The 21078-nt window shown below is 39.1% G+C and overlaps 1 protein-coding gene across 2 annotated transcripts in view; it reads left to right on the forward strand.

Annotated features, from left to right (window-relative positions):
• Positions 1-21078, forward strand: part of ZEB2 (zinc finger E-box binding homeobox 2) — a 129996-nt gene that overhangs the window by 97197 nt on the left and 11721 nt on the right. The window contains exons 4-9 of one of the 2 annotated variants that reach the window (XM_054043785.1): positions 1143-1214; positions 10071-10259; positions 10956-11170; positions 13607-13715; positions 15380-17349; positions 19512-19692. In XM_054043785.1, the coding sequence (XP_053899760.1) occupies positions 1143-1214; positions 10071-10259; positions 10956-11170; positions 13607-13715; positions 15380-17349; positions 19512-19692 (2736 nt within the window). The remainder of the gene's footprint in view (positions 1-1142; positions 1215-10070; positions 10260-10955; positions 11171-13606; positions 13716-15379; positions 17350-19511; positions 19693-21078) is intronic. The other variant, XM_054043786.1, reaches the window with a different exon arrangement.

Raw genomic sequence — 21078 nt, forward strand, 5'->3', positions numbered from 1 at the left:
CTAGATTTCATTTCTTACAAATCCAGCTAAATATAAAATTATCAGGCCCTCTATTTAAATCTCAAATCCTAAGAACTGTTATGTTTGCATATAAAATGAAAGAAATAGATTATATATTTGTGCATATGTGCAAAGAGGAAAAGGAAGGGAATTGGCAGAAAGTGGAAAGGAATAAGAGAGAGAGAATTGTGTGTATTTGATTTTGCCTGTGGAATTATTTTGAGGGCCAGATTTTCAAATGTGGGCACCTAAATTGTGTCCACCAACTTTGTGTGAATACCTGTTGCATCTGAACTAACAAATCATCAGTAAGAAATCAAGGTGATAGGCATCTTAGAAATATCTACGTTAGATGGATAAATAGCTCAAAAAGATATTCTATCCATTAGTAGGCTGAAGCGAGCTCCTCTTTATAAACCCTATTTTAAAATACCTTTCACCCCAGCAACTTCACCAAAAGCAAATTGGTCCATAACAAATAGATGGATTGACAGATAATTCTGTATAATAAGTACTAATTTTCATGTGAAATAATCCAATTTTGGGGCACAAATCTATCCTTTGCAAATGCAAAGGAGGCTCAGACAAATTAAACAGACATAATCTAACTGTCCACAGTTTAAAATTTAGAAATTTTTGCACCCTCTGATATTAATACACTCCTCACTCCAAGTCTATATAGTTAAAATGAGGATGATGAATCAAATAGCAGGTGTATGATAATAATCTTAATAGATGGATCTGCTGTCCTTTCTTCTGTATTTACCATTACTTCATGTAAAATGCCTGTTCTTCCCAGGTAAAAATAATTAACTTGCAGTTGACCGATTATTAAAAATAAGAAGCTTTTTTCCACCGCACTGCTTATTGGATTTGATATCAGAAAAAGGCCTTCATTTGGCCCAAATAAATACCTCTGGTTTTCACCACTTGCTGTAATGTTTAAAGTAAATAAGTTCTTGTCCAGTTAGCATGATTGAATTCATTCAATTGCAAGAACAAAGCCATTGTATAGAGGCTTAGAACAGGCCTTTTCTCTGTTTCCTTTAAAAGAATCTTCCTTGTTACTGCAGGGTGCTTGCTAGCTTTGTGAGCTGTTCAATAATTTGCAAATGCTAAAAATGCATGTGCTTATTTTGCAGAAGAAATGAAGGAGGAATATGACACTATGGGGCCTGAAGCCGCAATTCAGACCACTGGAAACAATGGTACAGGTAAGGCAAATGGTCCATTTGAACATCATGTTTGTTCTGTGTCATTTAGAATTAGCTGTGCATGAAGGGAAGAAGTGGCTAAACAATTTATTTACTTGTCTAGCTGAACAATTGAGAAATGTTTAAATAGTCATCCTGATTTCAATCCCCACTCGCTCTCCCCCAAATTTGATTACAATGGTACAAACTGGGTAGTCAGTGAAAACTCAATCTCTCTTTTCCCCACCATGCCTCAACCCCACTCATTTTAACTGCATTCTTGTAAGCTAATAGATTTTAGCATTGTGAGGAGACGTTTTCACAGTCAGGGTGAATGAACGAGTTTAAAGTACGTGGGCCAAGATACTGTAGTCTTTTAATGAGAGAGACTGTACAAAGAACTTGATAATAAGGATGGGGTGCACTCTTTATGGCAACCCCATATTCACAGGGAACAGAGAGTAAGATACTTCAGAGAATCCAGATATCTTTTTAGAAAGACACACACAACCCCACATATATACACAGATACACAATTTAAACCAATATTTATGAGATTATTTTGTTTCTAGTTAATCTTTTTTTCCCTACTTTCCATATCTATTTCTTTCCCTTCTTAAAATCCATACATTTCTGTGGAAAAAGAAAGGGAACTTAGATATTTAACAGTCATTATTTTTGAGCCATCTCTTTTTTTCTATAGCTGCAAAAGGCCATAAAAAGTTTCTGTTACTAGCCAAATGAATTCTGGAGTTTGACCATGTTCTTCCCAAAGGCCATAAGACCCTTTGCCATAGATGATTCATGCATTACACTACATTCACCTTGCTTTCTGCTAGATTTACACTTAAATATGTAGATGTTTTCCAGCACAGGTAAATTGTTATGCATCACATTATAATGTTTGATTCATAGGTACTGCCTTCTTGAAATGTTATTATAAAAGATGGTACCTAAATGTTATAAGGATTTTATTATTCACACATCCTTAATGCTGGTACACACCCACATAAAACCTACAATGTCCTTACTAAATAACACAAGAAATGTACTTTCTAATTCTTGTGGGAGAAAATAATAGAAAAATAAAAACATGTCAATGATTTTTTTCATACATTAGATTTATGCATGAAAAAGTAATGAGTGGATTAGAATGGAGTCACAGTTTATCATTATATATATCCTTAATAATATTGCTATACAGAACCGAAAATAACAAATATTCTAAAATCACTTGGTTTTTCAAGATATATTCATAAAGTGATGACTCATACATGGTATTTGGAGTAACTGGACATGAAAAGGTTCAGATGTTTGATTCAGAAAAAAGGCTGGATTCTTATCTGACTTACCATTACCAGAATCTTCCAGGTCCTGTCTCAGGCTTTGTGACTATCTTTCCACACATTTTTCTGACCATAACAAGTCCTGACTCCTTCCTACTTGTTGTGTTGTCTCCTTGGAGGGGGGAAAGCTTGTGGCCTATTACCACCTACCATTCCTTTCCAGTTTCTGATGGTCTCTTCTTTCTGCTTTGTACTCTGGCCTTAGGTCTCCTCTTCAGGAGAAAGGTATTACAATACCTGTCAGCTGACAGCCCCATAGATCATATTCTACTCTTAATCCAGAAAAGAGGTGTCCCACTCCTCCTGTAAACCAGTCAGAAATCATCTTCTGGGCGTAGACATGAGGACCACAGCCCTCTCTCACTTAGTTGGTTTAAATCAGTGTCATTCTGTTGACTTCAGCTGAGGATCTGACCCAGGAAGTGTAATCACTCCTTGACAGTCATGGGGAGCTGCCTTTGGCCCTGTCTACAATAGGAAATTGTGCCTTATTGAAGATTTGTTTTCAAACAACAGCCAGAAATGCTCTAAAGGGCCTCATTGCTTTGCCATTTAAAATGTAATAGCTAGTCTGGAGTAGTGAACTGTGGGACTGAGAAATCACAGACCATATGAAATGCCCACAACTTCTTCATGATTAGAGGTTCTCTCATAACCATAAGCGCCGACTCCGTGGGTGCTCCGGGGAAAAATTAGTGGGTGCTCTGCACCCACCGGCAGCCAAACTCCCCCAATCCCGTCCTCGCCTCCTTCTCCCCCAAGCGCGTCACGTCCCCACTCCTCCCCCTCCCAGCGTTTCCCACCCACCACCTAACAGCTGTTTGGCAACGCTTAGGACTTTCTGGGAGGGAGGGGAAGGAGCAGGGATGCGGCACGCTCAGGAGAGGAGGTGGAGAAGAGGCAGGGCAGGGGTGGGGACTTGAGGGAAGGGGGTGGAATGGGGTTTGGGCGAGGGCGGTGCAGGGGCGGGAAGAGCACCCACCTGGCAGAGGGGAAGTCAGCATCTATGAATGGAGCAAGGAAGAATATCACACATAATGGCTGGCCTATGTTGGGACTTAACCTTTTTTTCCAAATCCTAAGAAAATGTTTTGGTTGGGTGGTGGGAAGAACCCTTATTTTAGTCATTTTTTAAAATAAACCTCAATAATAACAGGAACACCTTCCTTTCTATACACCCATGTAACGGCTATTACTATCAATGGCTCTGTCTACACTAAAAGGCAAGCTGCATTTGAAAAGCATCCTAGAGAATGACTTCCCCCTAAACTGATCTTGAAAATACACCTAGCCAGACTATGTAGACCAGGTCAGACCCTGCTCAAAAGCCTACCCCTCAAAGAATCTTGAAGGGACTGGCTAATGGGAAGATAGGGTAAGTGAGTCGTTGTGGTATCTGAGACCTTGTCCTTTCTGCTGAGACCATTGATAAGAGTACTAGCCATGGCCGGCTCCAGGCACCAGCGAAGGAAGCAGGTGCCTGGGGCGGCCAATAGAAAGGGGCGGCACGTCTTGTTGGGGCAGCATGTCCAGGTCCGCAGCGGCAATTCGGCGGCGGGTCCTTCAGTGCCTAGCATCCTCTTCAGCGGCACTTCAGCGGCAGCTCAATCACTCCGTTCAATCGGGATTTTCTTTTTTTTTTTTCTTCTTCACTGCTTGGGGAAGCAAAAAAGCTGAAGCCGACCCTGGTACTAGCTAGTGCCATTTGTGAGGATTGTTCTTGTGATGTGGACATCTTTCCACTGGGAACTAGACTATCTCCTCTAGCTCATTTCAATACCACCAAAACCTCTGATGGTAAGGATTAGTGATCACTTCCAACTGAGCTTGATTTGAGCCTGTGATTTAGAAGTGAAAGATCCTATAACCCATTGTTAATCCACAGAACCATCCAATCTCTATCTGAACGGTCTCAGGTACTTTTCAATATGAAATAATATACCTTACATCTGGCTATTGAGAAAAATAGAAATAAAATATAGTGAAAGTCACTTTCAATCATGTGACTTTCAGTGGGGATTTTGCTCTTGCTTCACTGAACACTTGAAAACCCTATCTCTAAATAACAAATATTAACTGTTTTGGGAGGATGTTACGAGGAATTCTTTGACATGCTCCTTGTAGTAAGGACTTACGTGGTCTGGCTTCAGTACTGTCTATTGACTCAATTTCCCACAGTGTGTTGTCTCAGTTTCCCCTCCCAGATGGTCAACCACCAACTTTGAGTGTGGTTAGGTCACTGAGGTGACTTAGCCCTCCACCTAAGAAGATGAACTAAGTCTAGGTACAGGTGAGGCTGAATGCCAGTCCCCTTAAAGGACCAACTCACCCAGTGACACACCCTCAATAAAGACCACATCACAGTGACCTTCATTTGCCCAAGGAAGTCCAGATGGGACTTTTTTTGGAGAGCATTATGAATGCTTCTGGATTGCCCAGGGAGGTCACTGCTAAATAATACAAAATGCTTCTTGCTCCTGAAGTCTGGGCGTGTTATCCTTGCAAGGTTCCCCAATTCTAGGTGACCTCAGAAGACTTCATATCCAAGTCGCTCACATGTTAGAACTAACTACAGTTATTAATTGGCCAGGCAACAAATGTGATTGTTTTTAGGAAAAATTCACTGCAGTATGTCATTAACATAGAATGGAAATAACAGAAAGATCTTTATTATGCTATTGCCCTTGCTACTTTTATATATGGCTACCATTAAACATTTTTTTATCCTCTATATTTTTATACTAAGCAACATAAAGTTTATACAAGCAAAAGCAAAAGCTTCCACTAGAGTTAAAGGTATAGTTCATAGTTCAGCTATGCTAAATCAATTTGCAAACTGTTTCTAAAGGTCTCTAAAAGGGCTACTTAACAAAATGATGTACTGTATAAGCTGTTTTTAAATAGTTGATTGTTAGAATCATTTGATTTACTTCATTGGTCCGATTACTTTCATTACAGTTGGGATTCTTTTTTAGGAGATAGATGAGCAGATTCCCTGTTAATGAACAAACAAAATTTCCCTTTTTATATTAATAACATCTGGCTAATAAGCTTTGGCTGTCGATGTTTTTCATGTGATTTAAAGAAGGAGGAAAAAAACCTTCAAGGGAGAGGAAAACAGAAGTAAAACTTGGCAGGTTAGAAGGATAGGCCGTTTTCAGACCGTAATCTATGTGTACCAATGAGGGCCTGTCACTTCCTGCTTAATGAAGGCTGTGGTTTTATTAGTTTTGTTTGCGATTAGGAGCAGCTATCTCCACCTCACAGTAAGAGTTCCCACAAGAAATAACTGGTCTCCCAAGCTCCTTGAGTGTCCTCTTTCTCTCTCTTTTTAAAGATACTAAACACCTCCTTAATGTTTTCCTTAATGTATTTTAGTTTAGCATGAGGCTCTGATACATCAGCCTTTGGAACTGAAAATATTTCTACTCTCCATGCCCTAATAATTAATTAAAATATTACTTATTGGTGAGGTCACCTACTGTACTAAATGTTTGACTCACAGATAGGAGTGTGGGTTCTGTGTGTAATTTCAATCCACAAGGAATCTATGAGTGCGGCTTTTTACATGGAAAACAACTAAGGGCTTAGGGGGAGGCACACCTAATGATAATCAGGTGATTTGTTTAGTAATACTAAGTGATTTTTCCATAATTTCTGAATTCTCAGCAGTAAAGCATCTTGTAAGAGACTGGCAAGCACACGGTCAACCTTCGCTATTCATGTTAATCTTTAATATTACAGTACCAGTAATATTGTTTAAGTTAAGGATCTGTTAGCTTTTCTGCTAAATCCCCTTGTTTTTAGGGGTTTAAAAATTAGACATAAACATTTGCTTTAGATCCTGGATTCCATGCATATGCACAGAAGCTAAATAATCCACAGATTTAAGAATCCCAGAGTCTGTAATATTACAATAGGCTAGTATAACCTGCTGGATCAAAATCAGCTTTTTAATCATGTTCCTGGGCCAACCTAGACAGCCCAAGCTCAGGATTAGAGGTTTTACTAGTAGCTCAGCCCCACCATGGGTGGTTGGGGATAAAGGACCTGAGTTCAAATTCTACATTTGACCCCACCAGGATCTCAGATTTGCTGGAGAGGCAGACAACTAGCTTCCCACTCCCCTGATCCTTCAGGCTCTCTCTCACACATCGGCTCCTCTCCTTTCCCCTCCTAATTCTGGGGGTAAAGGGAGGAAGGTTCATTCTCCTCCCTTCCTAAAAGCCACCAGACCATTTCCTCTTCCTGTTCAAATACCCTTTCTCCCAGTGTATGTACTCTGTGGAGATGGAAAAGGGCTAGGCCAAAAGAGGAGGGAGAATGGGCAGGGCTAATGCATCCATTATTACATAGATCACCAGCCATTTCCCCCAGAAAGGGGTCCACAACCTCAGTTCTGCCGTAGGGGCTATGGAAAGATCTTGTTGCCATCCCACCCCTGAAAGGGAAGACAAATGCCTTCATCCTTGGTACCTAAGTAATCACCTCAGTGCACAACCTTAATGAAAAGGGTTTTTTAAGATGTCTATAAAATAGCAACAACAGAAACAAAAGCAATGGTAAAACATTTTGAAGGTTAAAACCCACAGACTCAGGGTGTTATAGTATCCTTAATTCATACAGTTGTGCCTAGTTACTGAAAAGGAACATTTCTGAATCAGGGAATATTAACACTATACAGGCATAAATTACCTCAGGAGCTGCAAATTCTAGACACAATGGGAGGAGTAAAAGGTGGGGTTTCAGGCTTAACTTTGAACATTTCAGCTCTGCTATGAAAAAGACATACCCAGAACACAGCCTGACATTTCGGTGTGTAAATATAATTATGTACAAGCAACCACCATTTTGTTATATTCCCCCCACAACATAAAAGACAAATTGTTGCATTACACACACACATTTCCACTGTAATTTGCACTCAGAACTCCAGTCTTTCCTCCATATAATCATACCCTCCTTAACAAACAAGTTCTTCTTTGCAAATAAGCATTTGGCACTTTGTATGTAACACATGAACTATGTTAGGTGGACACTGTTATTGAACAGAAGACATAATGATTGTTCAGATACATATAAAGAATCAGGAGCAACTCAACAATTTGCCATTCCATATCCTCTTTCCTTCCATATAAAATGTCAAAAACTCATGGAAGTGTGGACAGCAATTTATAATGATGCTGGCCCTTTGAATTGACAAAAATTTGCTTGTTTAAGGCCTATAGAGAAATTTTAGAGGACTTCTCACTGATGGGTTTAGCCATAAGAATGCCATTTAACCCGACAAGGTTTTTGTGGCTAAAACTCCATTCAGTGTTTAGACAGTTTCCTTTTTTTTATATAAAAAACTTATTTATCTCAACATGGTGAAAGAGGATTTGATTTGATCAGTTCAATGTGTGGTGCTTGCATAATGAATATGCAATGATGGGCCAAACCAGCTCCTCAAGTTCAAACTCCTTCAGCATTGTAGTATAGCAATTGAATAACAATCTCACTCATTCATCAGCCATGTTGTCCATCTCCAGAATGGCTGATGTATATTGGCGAATGTCTGGGGAAGCTTGCACTGCAGCTGTACATACTGAATACCTGTTCCAACGATAAACAGAGGATTTTTATCTCTTGCACAGCACCTTTCATGGGCCAGGTCTTATTTTATCCCAGCTGATTTCATCCATTGCTAATCTTGACCCACATTTAGGGACGCCACTGTGTTTTTAACTCATTCTCAGCAGGTTGTACATAGAGGAAAGATGCTGTATAGTCAGGGGAACTGGAAATTCTAATTGGCTAGAGCCATGAGATTGTTGCCAGAATTACCTCCATCTGTAAATTATATCAAGGCACTTCCAGGGCTATATGGGAAGCAAACAAAGCTATGCTGAACGATCATCTTGCACTTAGACAATTTTTTTTCTTATAAAAACTGTTTTTTTTTTTGTTTTTAGGTAAATTTGATAAACATATTTTATCATTTCTCTCCATTATCCATTTCTCATAACTAAAATATGGTAAAATTCTACTTTGGAAAAAAACAGAAATGTTCAACTGTTTTACCTAGGGCAAAATTTTCCACATTCAGAGAACATACCACTCTTGCCTGCAACTTCCATTTTTGTAGAAAAGTGAAAAATTGAGGCAAAGCTGCTAAATGGTTCAAAACACGATGGACTTGGTTTGTCTCTCACTCATACTAATTTTGCACTGTTGTAATTCTTCTTGGGGCCTGATTCTTCTCAACCACTAGTTTTACACTGTTGCAACTCCACTGACTTCACTGGATTTATTCCTGATTTACACTGGTGTAAGGGAGAGTAGAATCATGCTTGTTTTACTTTTGACTGGTTCATGAAAAATCAAATATATCACAATTTTGCTTTCTTGTTTGTCCTACAGAAAAATACATTAAAAATGTCATTGATCATAAACTATTTATTTAATTTATGGTCAGTTAAAAATAACGATCTGAAATTCACTGCCACCATTCATTGTCTTTATTTAAAAAATTAGAGAAAGAAAATGGTCTATTTCCCAGTTCTCCTCTGGTTGCATTAATATTTGTCTATAATGCCCCAGACTTTACAAGAGCTTACCTCTATGCAATATTCAGATATAGGGAGAAGAAATGCATATTGTTAGCAACAGAATATTTTGTGGTTGAGAACATATTATACTTCATGGACGTTGCATGGACAATAAAAAATTAGGTTTACATTTTCAGAAAAAAAGCAAAACTCCAGCACGGACTGTAAAAGTGGCTTTAGGCTCTGTATCCCAGTTATGGGCTGGAAACATGTGGTTCTATTTGTAAAATTGTACAGAGCAACATATTTTTTAAACAATGTATTTTCCCATTGTAAATTACCCAGAGATGAATTTTCCAGGAAGAAAAATATGGTTGATGTTACGAATTTTAAAGAAAGCAACATTTTGTTCTTGTAATCAGAAAAAAAAATGGCACAAGACAAGGCAGTTTTGAAGGGGTAATTGGTTGTGTGCTTCACTACGCACAAATTACAGACCTACACCTGTGAGGTGCTATGCAAAGAGCTGAGCGTCCTCAATTTAGAAGGAGTCAGTGGGAACTGAGCAGGAAGAGCAGATAGAGTAGAGGTCCCCAAGATCTTAGTTCTGCAAGTTACTCTGAGCAGGTGGACTCCTGTACCCACACAGAGAGCCACTGAATTCACAGGAGTTCCCTGAGTCCAAAGGTCCATCCATGCAGAATAACTTGCAGTATTAAGGCCCAGTAGACTTCTGCTTCCCTGATTCATGAATGGTCTCATTTATGTAATTTGGCCCAATCCTACTCCCATCAAAGTCAATGGCAAAGCTCCTACTGACTTTGTTAGGAGCTGGAGCAGGCCCAGTGAGACTAAAATCTGCAGCAGGATCAGGCTCAAACCACAGACTTGTAGCTCCAGCACAAGTGTCAGCATTTCTTGCAAACAACCATATAAACTTAGCCAATCTTACAGGGAAAATGCACTCAAAACCACTTCTTTTTCCCTTCCCCCAATTTTAGTTAAGAATGCAAATTGCACGTCGGACTTTGAGGAATATTTTGCCAAAAGGAAACTGGAGGAAGGAGATGGGCATGCAGTCAGCATAGCAGAGTACCTACAGCGCAGTGACACAGCCATTATTTACCCAGAAGCCCCTGAAGAACTGTCTCGCCTTGGCACTCCAGAGGCCAATGGGCAAGAAGAAAATGGTGAGGCTGTAATTCATTTTTAGCCACTATCCTGACTTCTTGCAGCTGTTGCAATTATAAATGCACTACATGCCTGGGTGTTTACCTTAAAAATTGAAGAGCAGCTGCAGAGGCATGGAATTTCATGAGCAAAGATTGGAACTGTAATTTTAGTGTATTGTGATTTTTTAGTCAGCAAATTATTTTGTAGATGAAATAAAGAGCAAGAACAATTAAAGCTTAATTTAAAAAGGAAAAATGCTCTCTCTATGGTTTTAAGTTTCTGAACTATTGAATTTTTACGTGAGAAATTTAGGATTACTGACCCATAACTCTCTTACTTCTTGGTGAATAATTGAAAAAGTGTCCATGAGAATGATTTGGCCGGTGTCATATTAATATAACAGGTTAAAATGAAATGCAAATCGTCAATTGATTGAGAAGAATATTTCTTTGTTTTTCAGCTATTTAAATCTTCAAAAAAGCTAGAGTAAGGACTTTAATTAATTTTCTAGCACAGTATGAAATGATTCATACAAGTTTGTTGTGGGTGTGTAAGGGGAATGGTGTGTTCTGAGGCCAGTTTGAAATGATGGCACTCTAGTGTAGCAGATTGCAGTGATTCCTGTCATACCATCCCGGGCAATAAGCCCATTAGCTGCCATTGATTTACTGACCTTTTGGCCTGCTTCTCTCTCTCTTGTCTCTCGGCTACAGACCTGCCACCTGGAACTCCAGATGCTTTTGCCCAACTGCTGACCTGCCCCTACTGCGACCGGGGCTACAAGCGTTTGACATCACTGAAGGAGCACATCAAGTACCGTCACGAGAAGAATGAGGAGAACTTTTCTTGCCCTCTGTGTAGCTACACGTTTGCCTACCGCACCCAGCTCGAGCGGCATATGGTGACACACAAGCCAGGGACAGATCAGGTGGGGGGTTGGTTTTAAGTGATTTCTTTCTATAATAACCCCTTAGAGAAACGATATTGCTTTGATTGGCAATCATTATTAATTTTTCATGGCATTTTGAAGATGCAGATCTTTTAATGGTAATAGCTTTAATTGAGGTCTAAATGATTTTTTGATGGTCTCTTCTAATATGATTTAATAGTCTTATGTTCACGATCGAATGAGTGTGTTAATTTCTAATTTAGAAATTTTATTTGCACTTTAACTTGACTTTAGTTTCGTTTTTATGTTCCTCAAAAAGTGAACGAAACTGTGGCATTTTAATTATACAGTATTAAACATCTCAGCAATTTTAATTCCATTTTTCACCTAGTTTTACTCTGCAATTTTTGCAACTAGGATCTCAAAGACATAGTAAAAGATCTACTAATTTTTTTTCATTATTTTTGAATAACCTTTTCAATCACATAAAAGTATGCATATTTTGCATTTAAAATAAAATTACACATTTTTAGAGTAAATCTTTCCATAAAATGTATGGGTTATGTTTTTTGAGTGTACCAATAACATATGCACACATTAGGATTGCAGTATCACTATTATTTATATATCCTACTAGCATATCGGTTATAAATCAAAATGATTTTTCCTTGTTATGATAAAAGTAACCTTACAACATTACTGCTTTGCATTATTTAGTTCATTTCACTATTACATTTAAGCCAATGCTGTGTGTCTTGAACAGGTGACTGAAGCTTTCTTTCATTCACAAACTGATTACTCAAAAGGGCTGTATCCCAAAGCTTTTTACATATTATACGAAAACTATTTCTTCTGTTCCCTAGAGAATTACCTCTGATAACTGGTGTTACGGAGTATTGTAATGGAAACTCAACTGGTGTGTCTTAAACTTAAATAAATGAGTGTATGCATGTGTCAAATTATATAGGCCTCATACCATATTTATTTTTCTGAAACAACTAAAAATCATAATCAGCTATATATCTTTTGATAGATTTTTCTCGGCGTAAGGTAAATTCGGTTAGGCAAACATACATCTTCTAATCATGCAATTTTGCAATTAGCATTTTTAAGAGAACAGTATCTCTTGCTTGATCTTAAATCAATATAAATGATTCTGGTGCAGTTTCTCAGATCGCTTCCTTTTCAGGGTTTTCTGGTAGGGAAAAACATTCTCATATACAATTTTTTTAATCTAACACAATCTGAGGGTTTTCCCCCCTTTTGCTTTATATTATTAAAAACACTGGGTTAAAATGCCTAGATATTTATCCAACATAACTGTCTGAAATTTCACATGCAAGAGTCTGATTGTGTTGGCGCATTATGAATGGTAGCTTTGGTGTTGAAAAGTCCCCTCATTTGCTCATGGCATTTACAATTAGTAAATTAAAATGATTGTATCATATTAACAGTGGCACAACTAAAGTTTATAGTAGTCCTCTGAGGGCTATGGGGGGAGACAAAACAGCTGTTGCTGTTTGTTTATGCAACTCAGCAACATATGAGCGCTGGTCCCTCAATGGCGCTCGGCGGGCTGGGCTCTGCTTGATCTTTGAAGGTTGCTGCTGTTTGAACAAACCTCCCTGTGTCCCATGTAACACCATCTGTCTCACTAGGAATGTGGGAAGATTCAGCACACCCTAGCAGTTGTCATACCGTTTCTATGCTGTCTTTTTTGCAATAGGCTTTTGTGTCATTGCTACTTGAAAAAAGCTGACCTCCTACCTTGAGCATCCAGAGTGGATGACTGTATTTTTTTTTCATAATTCAAAGTCACAGTGCTTTTCTCACTTGTTCAAAAAGGTCAGCTGTGTTTGATTATATCTTTATGCTGCTTTTAACTTGTCCTTTCAACCAACTTTTCTCTTGTTTTGCCCCTACTCCTTAGCACAGCACTGGGGGGGAGGAGAACCCACCATAAGAAAGGTAGCTGAAATCTTTCCTGCTGGTTTGTGATAAAAATTTTCCAGCAGCTACAGCCTCATGCTGAAGATATTGTCACTTATATTTGATAATGAATGAAATCTGATATGTAACACTGTATTTTCTACTAGTGCAGTAAACAGGATTTTTAAACAAGAGGCATTCCTCATGTTTAGAAGCTGCTAGGAATAATAAGAACCACAAATCTTTTTACAAATCAGTTTCTCTCATCATGAGATACCTTAAAGCAACACATTTCTGATGAGAGACTTAGGAAATAATTCTAAAGCAAATATTGAATGCTCATATGAAAGCACTTTTGCATTTGTTTCGGTTTACTGCCAACATTTTTATTTTTATTGCAACACTGATGAGACATATAAATGTATGTGCAGACCTTTTGGTTTGCCTGATAAATAGAGAGTTACATTAATTTTGTTTTTGTTTTTTAACTAGAAAACTCTCGGTTCCTCTTTCATAAAATTCATATCAGAATCTTTTCTCTCCAAGCACCAAATGCTGACCCAAGGAGCAGGCAATCGCAAGTTCAAATGCACTGAGTGTGGCAAGGCCTTCAAATATAAACACCATCTGAAGGAACACCTGCGAATTCACAGTGGTGAGTAGCGGAGGTGCTGCTGTTCTCATTTGCATTTTGTTTAATTAGCTGAGTTTTAAAGATTGCTTAAAATTTACACAATTCTGTTTGTAGCTTCTTAGAGATACTAAGGTATTTCATAAACAATATCTGACTTATCCTCATTTATCATGCTGTTAATAGCATGATCTTGCTGTAAGATTTTGATATAATAATGCTTGTTACAAAAAAATAATAGATGCTTCGTTGTGCTGCTTGAGTTCAGAGGAATTCAGAAATTTTTGTTTAGTTGGCTTTTGGAGGGACCAAATGTTTTTTAAAAATGAAAATGTCAAAGTGGAAATAAATGAAATATGGCTCATATGTTGGGATAATGGGCATCTGAGGAATGACTCATATTATATTGCAATCTAAGGCATCTAAGGCATCTTTTTCTAGCTATCTAGCTATCAATCTAGCTATTTAACTAGCTGGGGTCTGATCCAGCAATCTGATCTTTACAAGCTGACCCTTTTGTCCACACAGAGACCCCTTGAGTTCCCAGCCACAAAGGTCCACCTGTATGCATGTGATTACTGAATCAGGACCCAATTTTTTATACAGTGCCCATCCTTGTAGTATCTGAATGCATTTTTGAGAAGGCTGAGTTGAATTTAAGCTTTATGGATTTGACTGCACTACTTTAGCAGAAGACCAGGGCCACCCAGAGGATTCAGGATGCTTGGGGTAAGGGGCGGGAGGACTCCCCGCCGTGGGTCTTCAGGGCACTTCGGCGGAGGGTCCCGGAGTGGAAGGACGCCCCGCCGCCGAATTGCCACCAAAGACCCGGAGCGGAAGAAGCTCCGGGGGCCCGGGCCCCACGAGAGTTTTCCGGGGCCCCCGGAGTGAGTGAAGGACCCTGCTCCAGGGACCCCGAAAAACTCTCATGGGGTCCTCTGCGGGACCTGGGGCAAATTGTCCCACTTGCCCCCCCTCCCCCGGGTGGCCCTGCAGAAGACTTACCTACATGCGACAAAGAATACTATTTTTCAGTCAATCTGGTGACTTTCAGGCATTGTATTGTCAAATGGGAAACAATGATTTATAATTGGCCTCAGAAGTGCTAAGATTAAGGCCATACACCTAAACTACAGTGCGCATCATTAAAAACTCAACTATCACTTTCCAAGCTGCAATAATAGTATCATCTACTCTTAGAATATGTTGTGGCACTAAGGAGTGACAAATGCGTTTTAATTGTGCCCACTGTATCTAGGAGGTGACAGGGCTCTACATAGCCAGGGTCCCCATGAATACACTCCTTTAGCAACACATGTAATACCACTAATAGCACTGCATCACTAGCAGAACTGCCACAGAATTGCTTGGCTATCACAGGCATGGAGTGAGCCAGGTGGGATCTCTCTCATTTTGCATAGGTACCCACAAAAGCTAGGATCAACCTCGAAACAAGAAGACTCCTCAGAGGTGATATGGGGAGAGATGCTGGGCTCAGCCATGTTCATAGGATTCTTTGGCACCCAGAATAAGTAATCAGTGGGGTAGGCTCGTTACCTCTCTCTTCCTATTAGTCAGTGGCAACATCAATATCTAATTAGGTAAATGTATAAGATCAATCATTATAACAGTAACAACAATAATAATAATAATAATATATTAATGTTTGGTTTTAATTATCATTTTAGGTGAGAAACCATATGAGTGTCCAAACTGCAAGAAACGTTTCTCCCATTCTGGCTCCTACAGTTCGCACATCAGCAGCAAGAAATGTATTGGCTTAATCTCTGTAAATGGCAGAATGAGAAACAATATCAAGACGGGTTCTTCTCCTAATTCTGTATCTTCCTCTCCTACTAATTCAGCCATTACACAGCTGAGAAACAAGCTGGAGAACGGCAAACCACTTAGTATGTCTGAGCAAACAGGCTTACTGAAAATTAAAACAGAACCACTAGATTTCAATGAATACAAGGTTCTTATGGCCACACATGGGTTTAGTGGAGCTAGTCCTTTTATGAATGGTGGACTTGGAGCAACCAGCCCATTAGGAGTTCATGCTTCTGCTCAAAGTCCAATGCAGCACTTAGGTGTAGGGATGGAAACATCACTACTTGGGTTTCCTGCAATAGGCAGTAATTTAAGTGAGGTGCAGAAGGTCCTACAGATTGTGGACAACACGGTTTCCAGGCAGAAAATGGACTGCAAGGCTGAAGAGATCTCAAAGCTGAAGGGTTATCACATGAAGGATCCATGCCCTCAAACCGAGGAACAAGGAGTTACTTCCCCTAATATTCCACCAGTGGGTCTTCCAGTAGTGAGTCATAATGGTGCCACTAAAAGTATTATTGACTATACATTAGAAAAAGTCAATGAAGCCAAAGCTTGTCTCCAGAGCTTGACCACAGACTCAAGGAGGCAGCTCAGTAATATTAAAAAAGAGAAGCTGCGTACCCTAATAGATCTGGTAACTGAAGATAAGATGATAGAGAACCACAATATATCCACTCCATTTTCATGCCAGTTCTGTAAAGAAAGCTTTCCTGGTCCCATTCCCCTGCATCAGCATGAGCGTTACCTGTGTAAGATGAATGAAGAAATCAAGGCAGTCCTTCAACCTCATGAAAACATGGTACCCAACAAACCTGGAGTGTTTGTTGATAAGCAAGCCCTCCTGTTGTCATCAGTACTTTCTGAGAAAGGAATGACTAGCCCCATCAATTCATACAAGGACCACATGTCTGTACTTAAAGCATATTATGCTATGAATATGGAACCCAACTCTGATGAACTACTGAAAATTTCCATTGCCGTTGGCCTTCCTCAGGAATTTGTGAAGGAATGGTTTGAACAAAGAAAATTCTACCAGTATTCAAGTTCCAGGTCACCATCACTGGAAAGGACCAGTGCCAAGGCGGTGCTGGCTGCCACTAACACTCCCACTAAAGACTCTTTGTCAGCCAGATCTCCAATAAAGCCTGTGGACTCTATAACTTCACCATCTATAGCTGAACTCCACAACAGTATTACTAATTGTGATACTCCTCTCAGGCTAACAAAACCTACACATTTTACCAATATTAAACCAGTTGATAAATTGGACCACTCCAGGAGCAATACTCCTTCTCCTTTAAATCTTTCTTCCACATCTTCTAAAAACTCCCATAGCAGTTCTTACACTCCAAACAGTTTCTCCTCTGAGGAGCTTCAGGCTGAGCCTTTGGACTTGTCTTTACCAAAACAAATGAAGGAACCCAAAAGTGTTATAGCCACAAAGAACAAAACAAAATCTAGTAGCATAAATTTAGACCACAACAGTGTTTCTTCATCATCTGAAAATTCAGATGAGCCGCTGAACTTGACTTTTATCAAGAAGGAGTTTTCTAATTCAAATAATCTGGATAAAAGCACTAACCCAGTGTTTGGTTTGAACCCATTTAGTGCCAAACCTTTATATACAACACTCCCACCACAAAGCGCATTTCCTCCGGCCACTTTTATGCCACCAGTCCAGACCAGTATTCCTGGGCTGCGACCATACCCAGGACTAGATCAAATGAGCTTCCTACCACATATGGCCTATACTTATCCAACTGGAGCAGCTACTTTTGCTGATATGCAGCAAAGGAGAAAGTTCCAGCGGAAACAAGGATTTCAGGTACATAGTCATAATTGGTTTGTTTTGAAAGGCTACATTTCAGTATCCCTTGTCATGTCCTTTTATATGAAAAAAACAGTCCCCAAAGTTAAATGAAACCTTTCCAACAGACATAGAATTTTAGCTTGAACTTGAAAAGTAGGGTGGGAACATTTATTCAATACAGAAGACATATGAACACATTTAATGTTTATAGGGTGACCAGACTGCATATGTGAAAAATCAGGACAGGAGGTAGGGGGTAATAGGAACCTATATAAGAAAAAGACCCAAAAATCGGGACTGTCCCTATAAAATAGGGATATCTGGTCACCCTAAATGTTTAGCTTTTAATTTCATTAGGGTTATATTTGTCCTCCACGAGAATTTTATATACCTGTCAATGGCCCAGAGAATTCCCATTGACAGAAAACACTGCCCTGTACCTCCATAATGGTTCTGCACCACTACAAATCCTGTAGGCTCCCTAGCACCATGGCTCCATTGGAACTGCTCTGCCTGGAACGTCCCCCAGCTTATGGCAGCCTCCAAGACCCACAGGGAGGACTCCATATTTTCTTAACTAGTTTCTATGAAGTCAGAGGAGGGACAATGTGTATCCCTACCCTTGGCCCTGCCTCAGGCCAACCTACACCTCCCCTCAGCACATCCAGTTCCCATTACTTACCCCTACATTGACTTACCACACAGAGGCTTGCAGGAGGGCCAGAAATGGAAAGGAATGGTCTGTGGAAGTGGCATCTGAGCCCACCCATTTCCATGTAAAGGCCCCTCCATGTTTATATCTAAGGGGCATGATTTGGGTTACATTTGTTAGTTCCTGGGTATGATCCTATAATCCTTTCTCAGGTAAAGTCCCATAGAAATCAATGAGTAAAGGGTATATGATCTGTTCACTTAGGTAAATATGCCAAAAGGTTAGTCTAGTGAAATCACTTTCCTCTACAGATATTCATAGTGTGTAAGAATATACGTGTGTATGTATTAAAATATAAGGTACACAGTTTAGTTAAATGAGTTTAATTGATTATAGATGAATACGTTTTTACATTTGTGGACATTCCCCTATGACCTATTATGCTCCATTAGTAATTTTGCTAACAATGTTTTATTGTTTCAAATGTGAAAATCAGGTATGGCTTAACGTTATAGCCTGTAATCCCTCTTTGCACAATAGGAGCATAAATAGCACTGCACCTCCATAACAGCTGTTCCACTATTCCAATTTACAGTACATCTGCCCTCTTTGTAAATGTATTTAAGCCTATTTAATCTTCTCTAATATTAATTAGTGCAAACCTAGTCTAAGAAAACTGAACTGTGTGATAGCAAATGGAAATGTATGTTATCATGCAAGTTTGCACTCTCTTTGGATCAAGACAAAATAAATATCAAGAAATTTAATAATTTACTGATCCACATTCATTATTGCTTAATGCTGAAGGCTGTTTTAACATAGATAGAACATTGATAAAAAGTGTTATTAATATTCCCTATTTCAAATTACAAAATTAAATATAAAAATATAGCTTGAGGCCTTTAGTCGGGAGACATACATTTAAATGGATTGCATAATAATAACATTTTGTACCTAAATATAAAATTCAATTAAAACCTTTCTACAGATACAGAATATATCTACAGTTCAGTGTTTTGACAGAAAAGATCTTTAGTTGTTCCTTATATTTATTTCATAAAAGATATTAAAATACCTTTTATGATCTTTGAATGTAGTCTTTTACATGATCATTTCCTGCTCCCTGAAATACTTAGCATCTATATCATAAACACTCTCTGTTTAGATAATTCATACAACTTCTTACTACACAGTGTTCAAAAGAAGACAGAGTTTTCTAAGGCAGTTGAAGACCAAGAGGGACAGTGACAGAAGCAGATGTTCCTTGGTAGCAAGGTCCAGTCTTGTAAACATTTTCTACTGGGCGTAGTTATTATCATGAGTAGCCCATGAGCCAGTGGGACTAGTCATGGTATTAAGCACTGTGCTCAGAAGTTTTATCAGGATCAGGTCCTTGCTGAGTATCATTTTAAGTCTTATAGAATAGCTCCCTAATTCTATATACTGTAGGAAGACAAGATGCTGCAGTAAGCCACAAAATACAGGAAGCACAGTGTTTTACATAAACAATTTGGTTACATCGCAGGGAGAATTGCTTGATGGAACACCAGACTACATGTCAGGCCTAGACGACATGACAGACTCTGACTCCTGTCTGTCCCGAAAGAAGATCAAGAAGACAGAAAGTGGCATGTATGCATGTGACTTATGTGACAAAACATTCCAGAAAAGCAGTTCCCTTCTGCGACACAAATATGAGCACACAGGTATGAATGCCTTAAATGTGTAGTTAGACTTTCATTGCATGTTGTACATTTCATAATATTTAATGAGTACACTTGTGCGACATAAGATGCAGCATATGCTGAGACTTTCAACAAGAAAGAAATAATGTGTTTTCTTTGCTCAGATTGACTTTTTTTCTTTACTTGTTTATTTGTTGTTTGTGCTTTTTTGTTTGTTTTGTTTTGTTGCATCTTAATATCTTTTTTGCTCACCCCAAAATACAATGTACAGACTATGAGCCCAATCCTGACAGATCTTGTCCCACTGAAAGCAACGGGAATTGAGGGCACTCAACAGCTCACAGGATAAATCCCTATGTTAACAAATTTCAAGGGAGGCTGCCCCAGTGGCATAGTTAGAGAATGAAATTTGATATATTACAAGGCCTGGAATGAGGAGTGATATTGTTTCTTACTCAGGATCTAATCCCGCACCATTTAAATCAATAGAAAAATTCCCTTTGCCTTAATGTAAAGTGTAAAACCTGCCCCTCAATGAGCTATTTAACCAGAGTAAATCCCTCTCATTGGCTTGAAGTGCCTAAAGAGAGAGAGGTTGCATCTTACTTTTTCACTTTTTACTGCCTCATTATACAGCAATTGTTAACTGTTTCCAAGTGCAGGTGGTTTTGGCTATTGTGAAGAAGGGGTGGAGGTTAATGTAAAATGGGAGCCTAAGATAAAGAAGTGTGTAAAAACCCTACAGTCCCCACTTACATTGGCCATGATAGACTATATCTCCTTCAAGGTGATCATTCCCTTGACTTGAGCCCAGGGCAGAACTGGATTAGGAAATGAAAAACCCACACTTTAGTTCAAAATATTTTGGAAAGGGGAAAAACAGGACTTGGGGTCCAAAAAACAATACAAACAGCTAGTTTCTTGAGACAGCATAAAAATATGATATCAGTTTTCATGTTTCAGAAAAGATGCCAATCTCCAACTGCTTAGGGTTAGGAAACTTTTAACTTGGCACAGTGCTTCCAAAACGTGAGTGAAGCCCTGCTTTAGGAAAATGAAATGAGTCACACCTTCCCATTCTTCTTCTTCTTCTTCAACCACATCATGTGTGGTTAAAAACCTACACACCTCAATTAAAACATCTTCCATGTCCCCACACCCTTGGCTAGTACTTCATGTCCCCTCCCCTCACAAACACACACACACATTTCGGGAAACCCATCTGTAGATCTTTATAATGTGATACCTCCTCTCCTTTCTTACGTGCCTTGAGGAGCTGTAAAATAGCTAACAAAGTTGACATTTAAAGTATCATCATTGGCATCTGAGGTTCCGCCCATTGAAATAAATGCACACCTCAGAGCTAGTGTATAGGCTCTCTGCAAACTCAGGCAGACCTCTCTGAAC

Source organism: Malaclemys terrapin, chromosome 11 (assembly GCF_027887155.1).
Source record: "Malaclemys terrapin pileata isolate rMalTer1 chromosome 11, rMalTer1.hap1, whole genome shotgun sequence".
In the NCBI taxonomy this organism is placed as follows: Eukaryota; Metazoa; Chordata; order Testudines; family Emydidae; genus Malaclemys; species Malaclemys terrapin.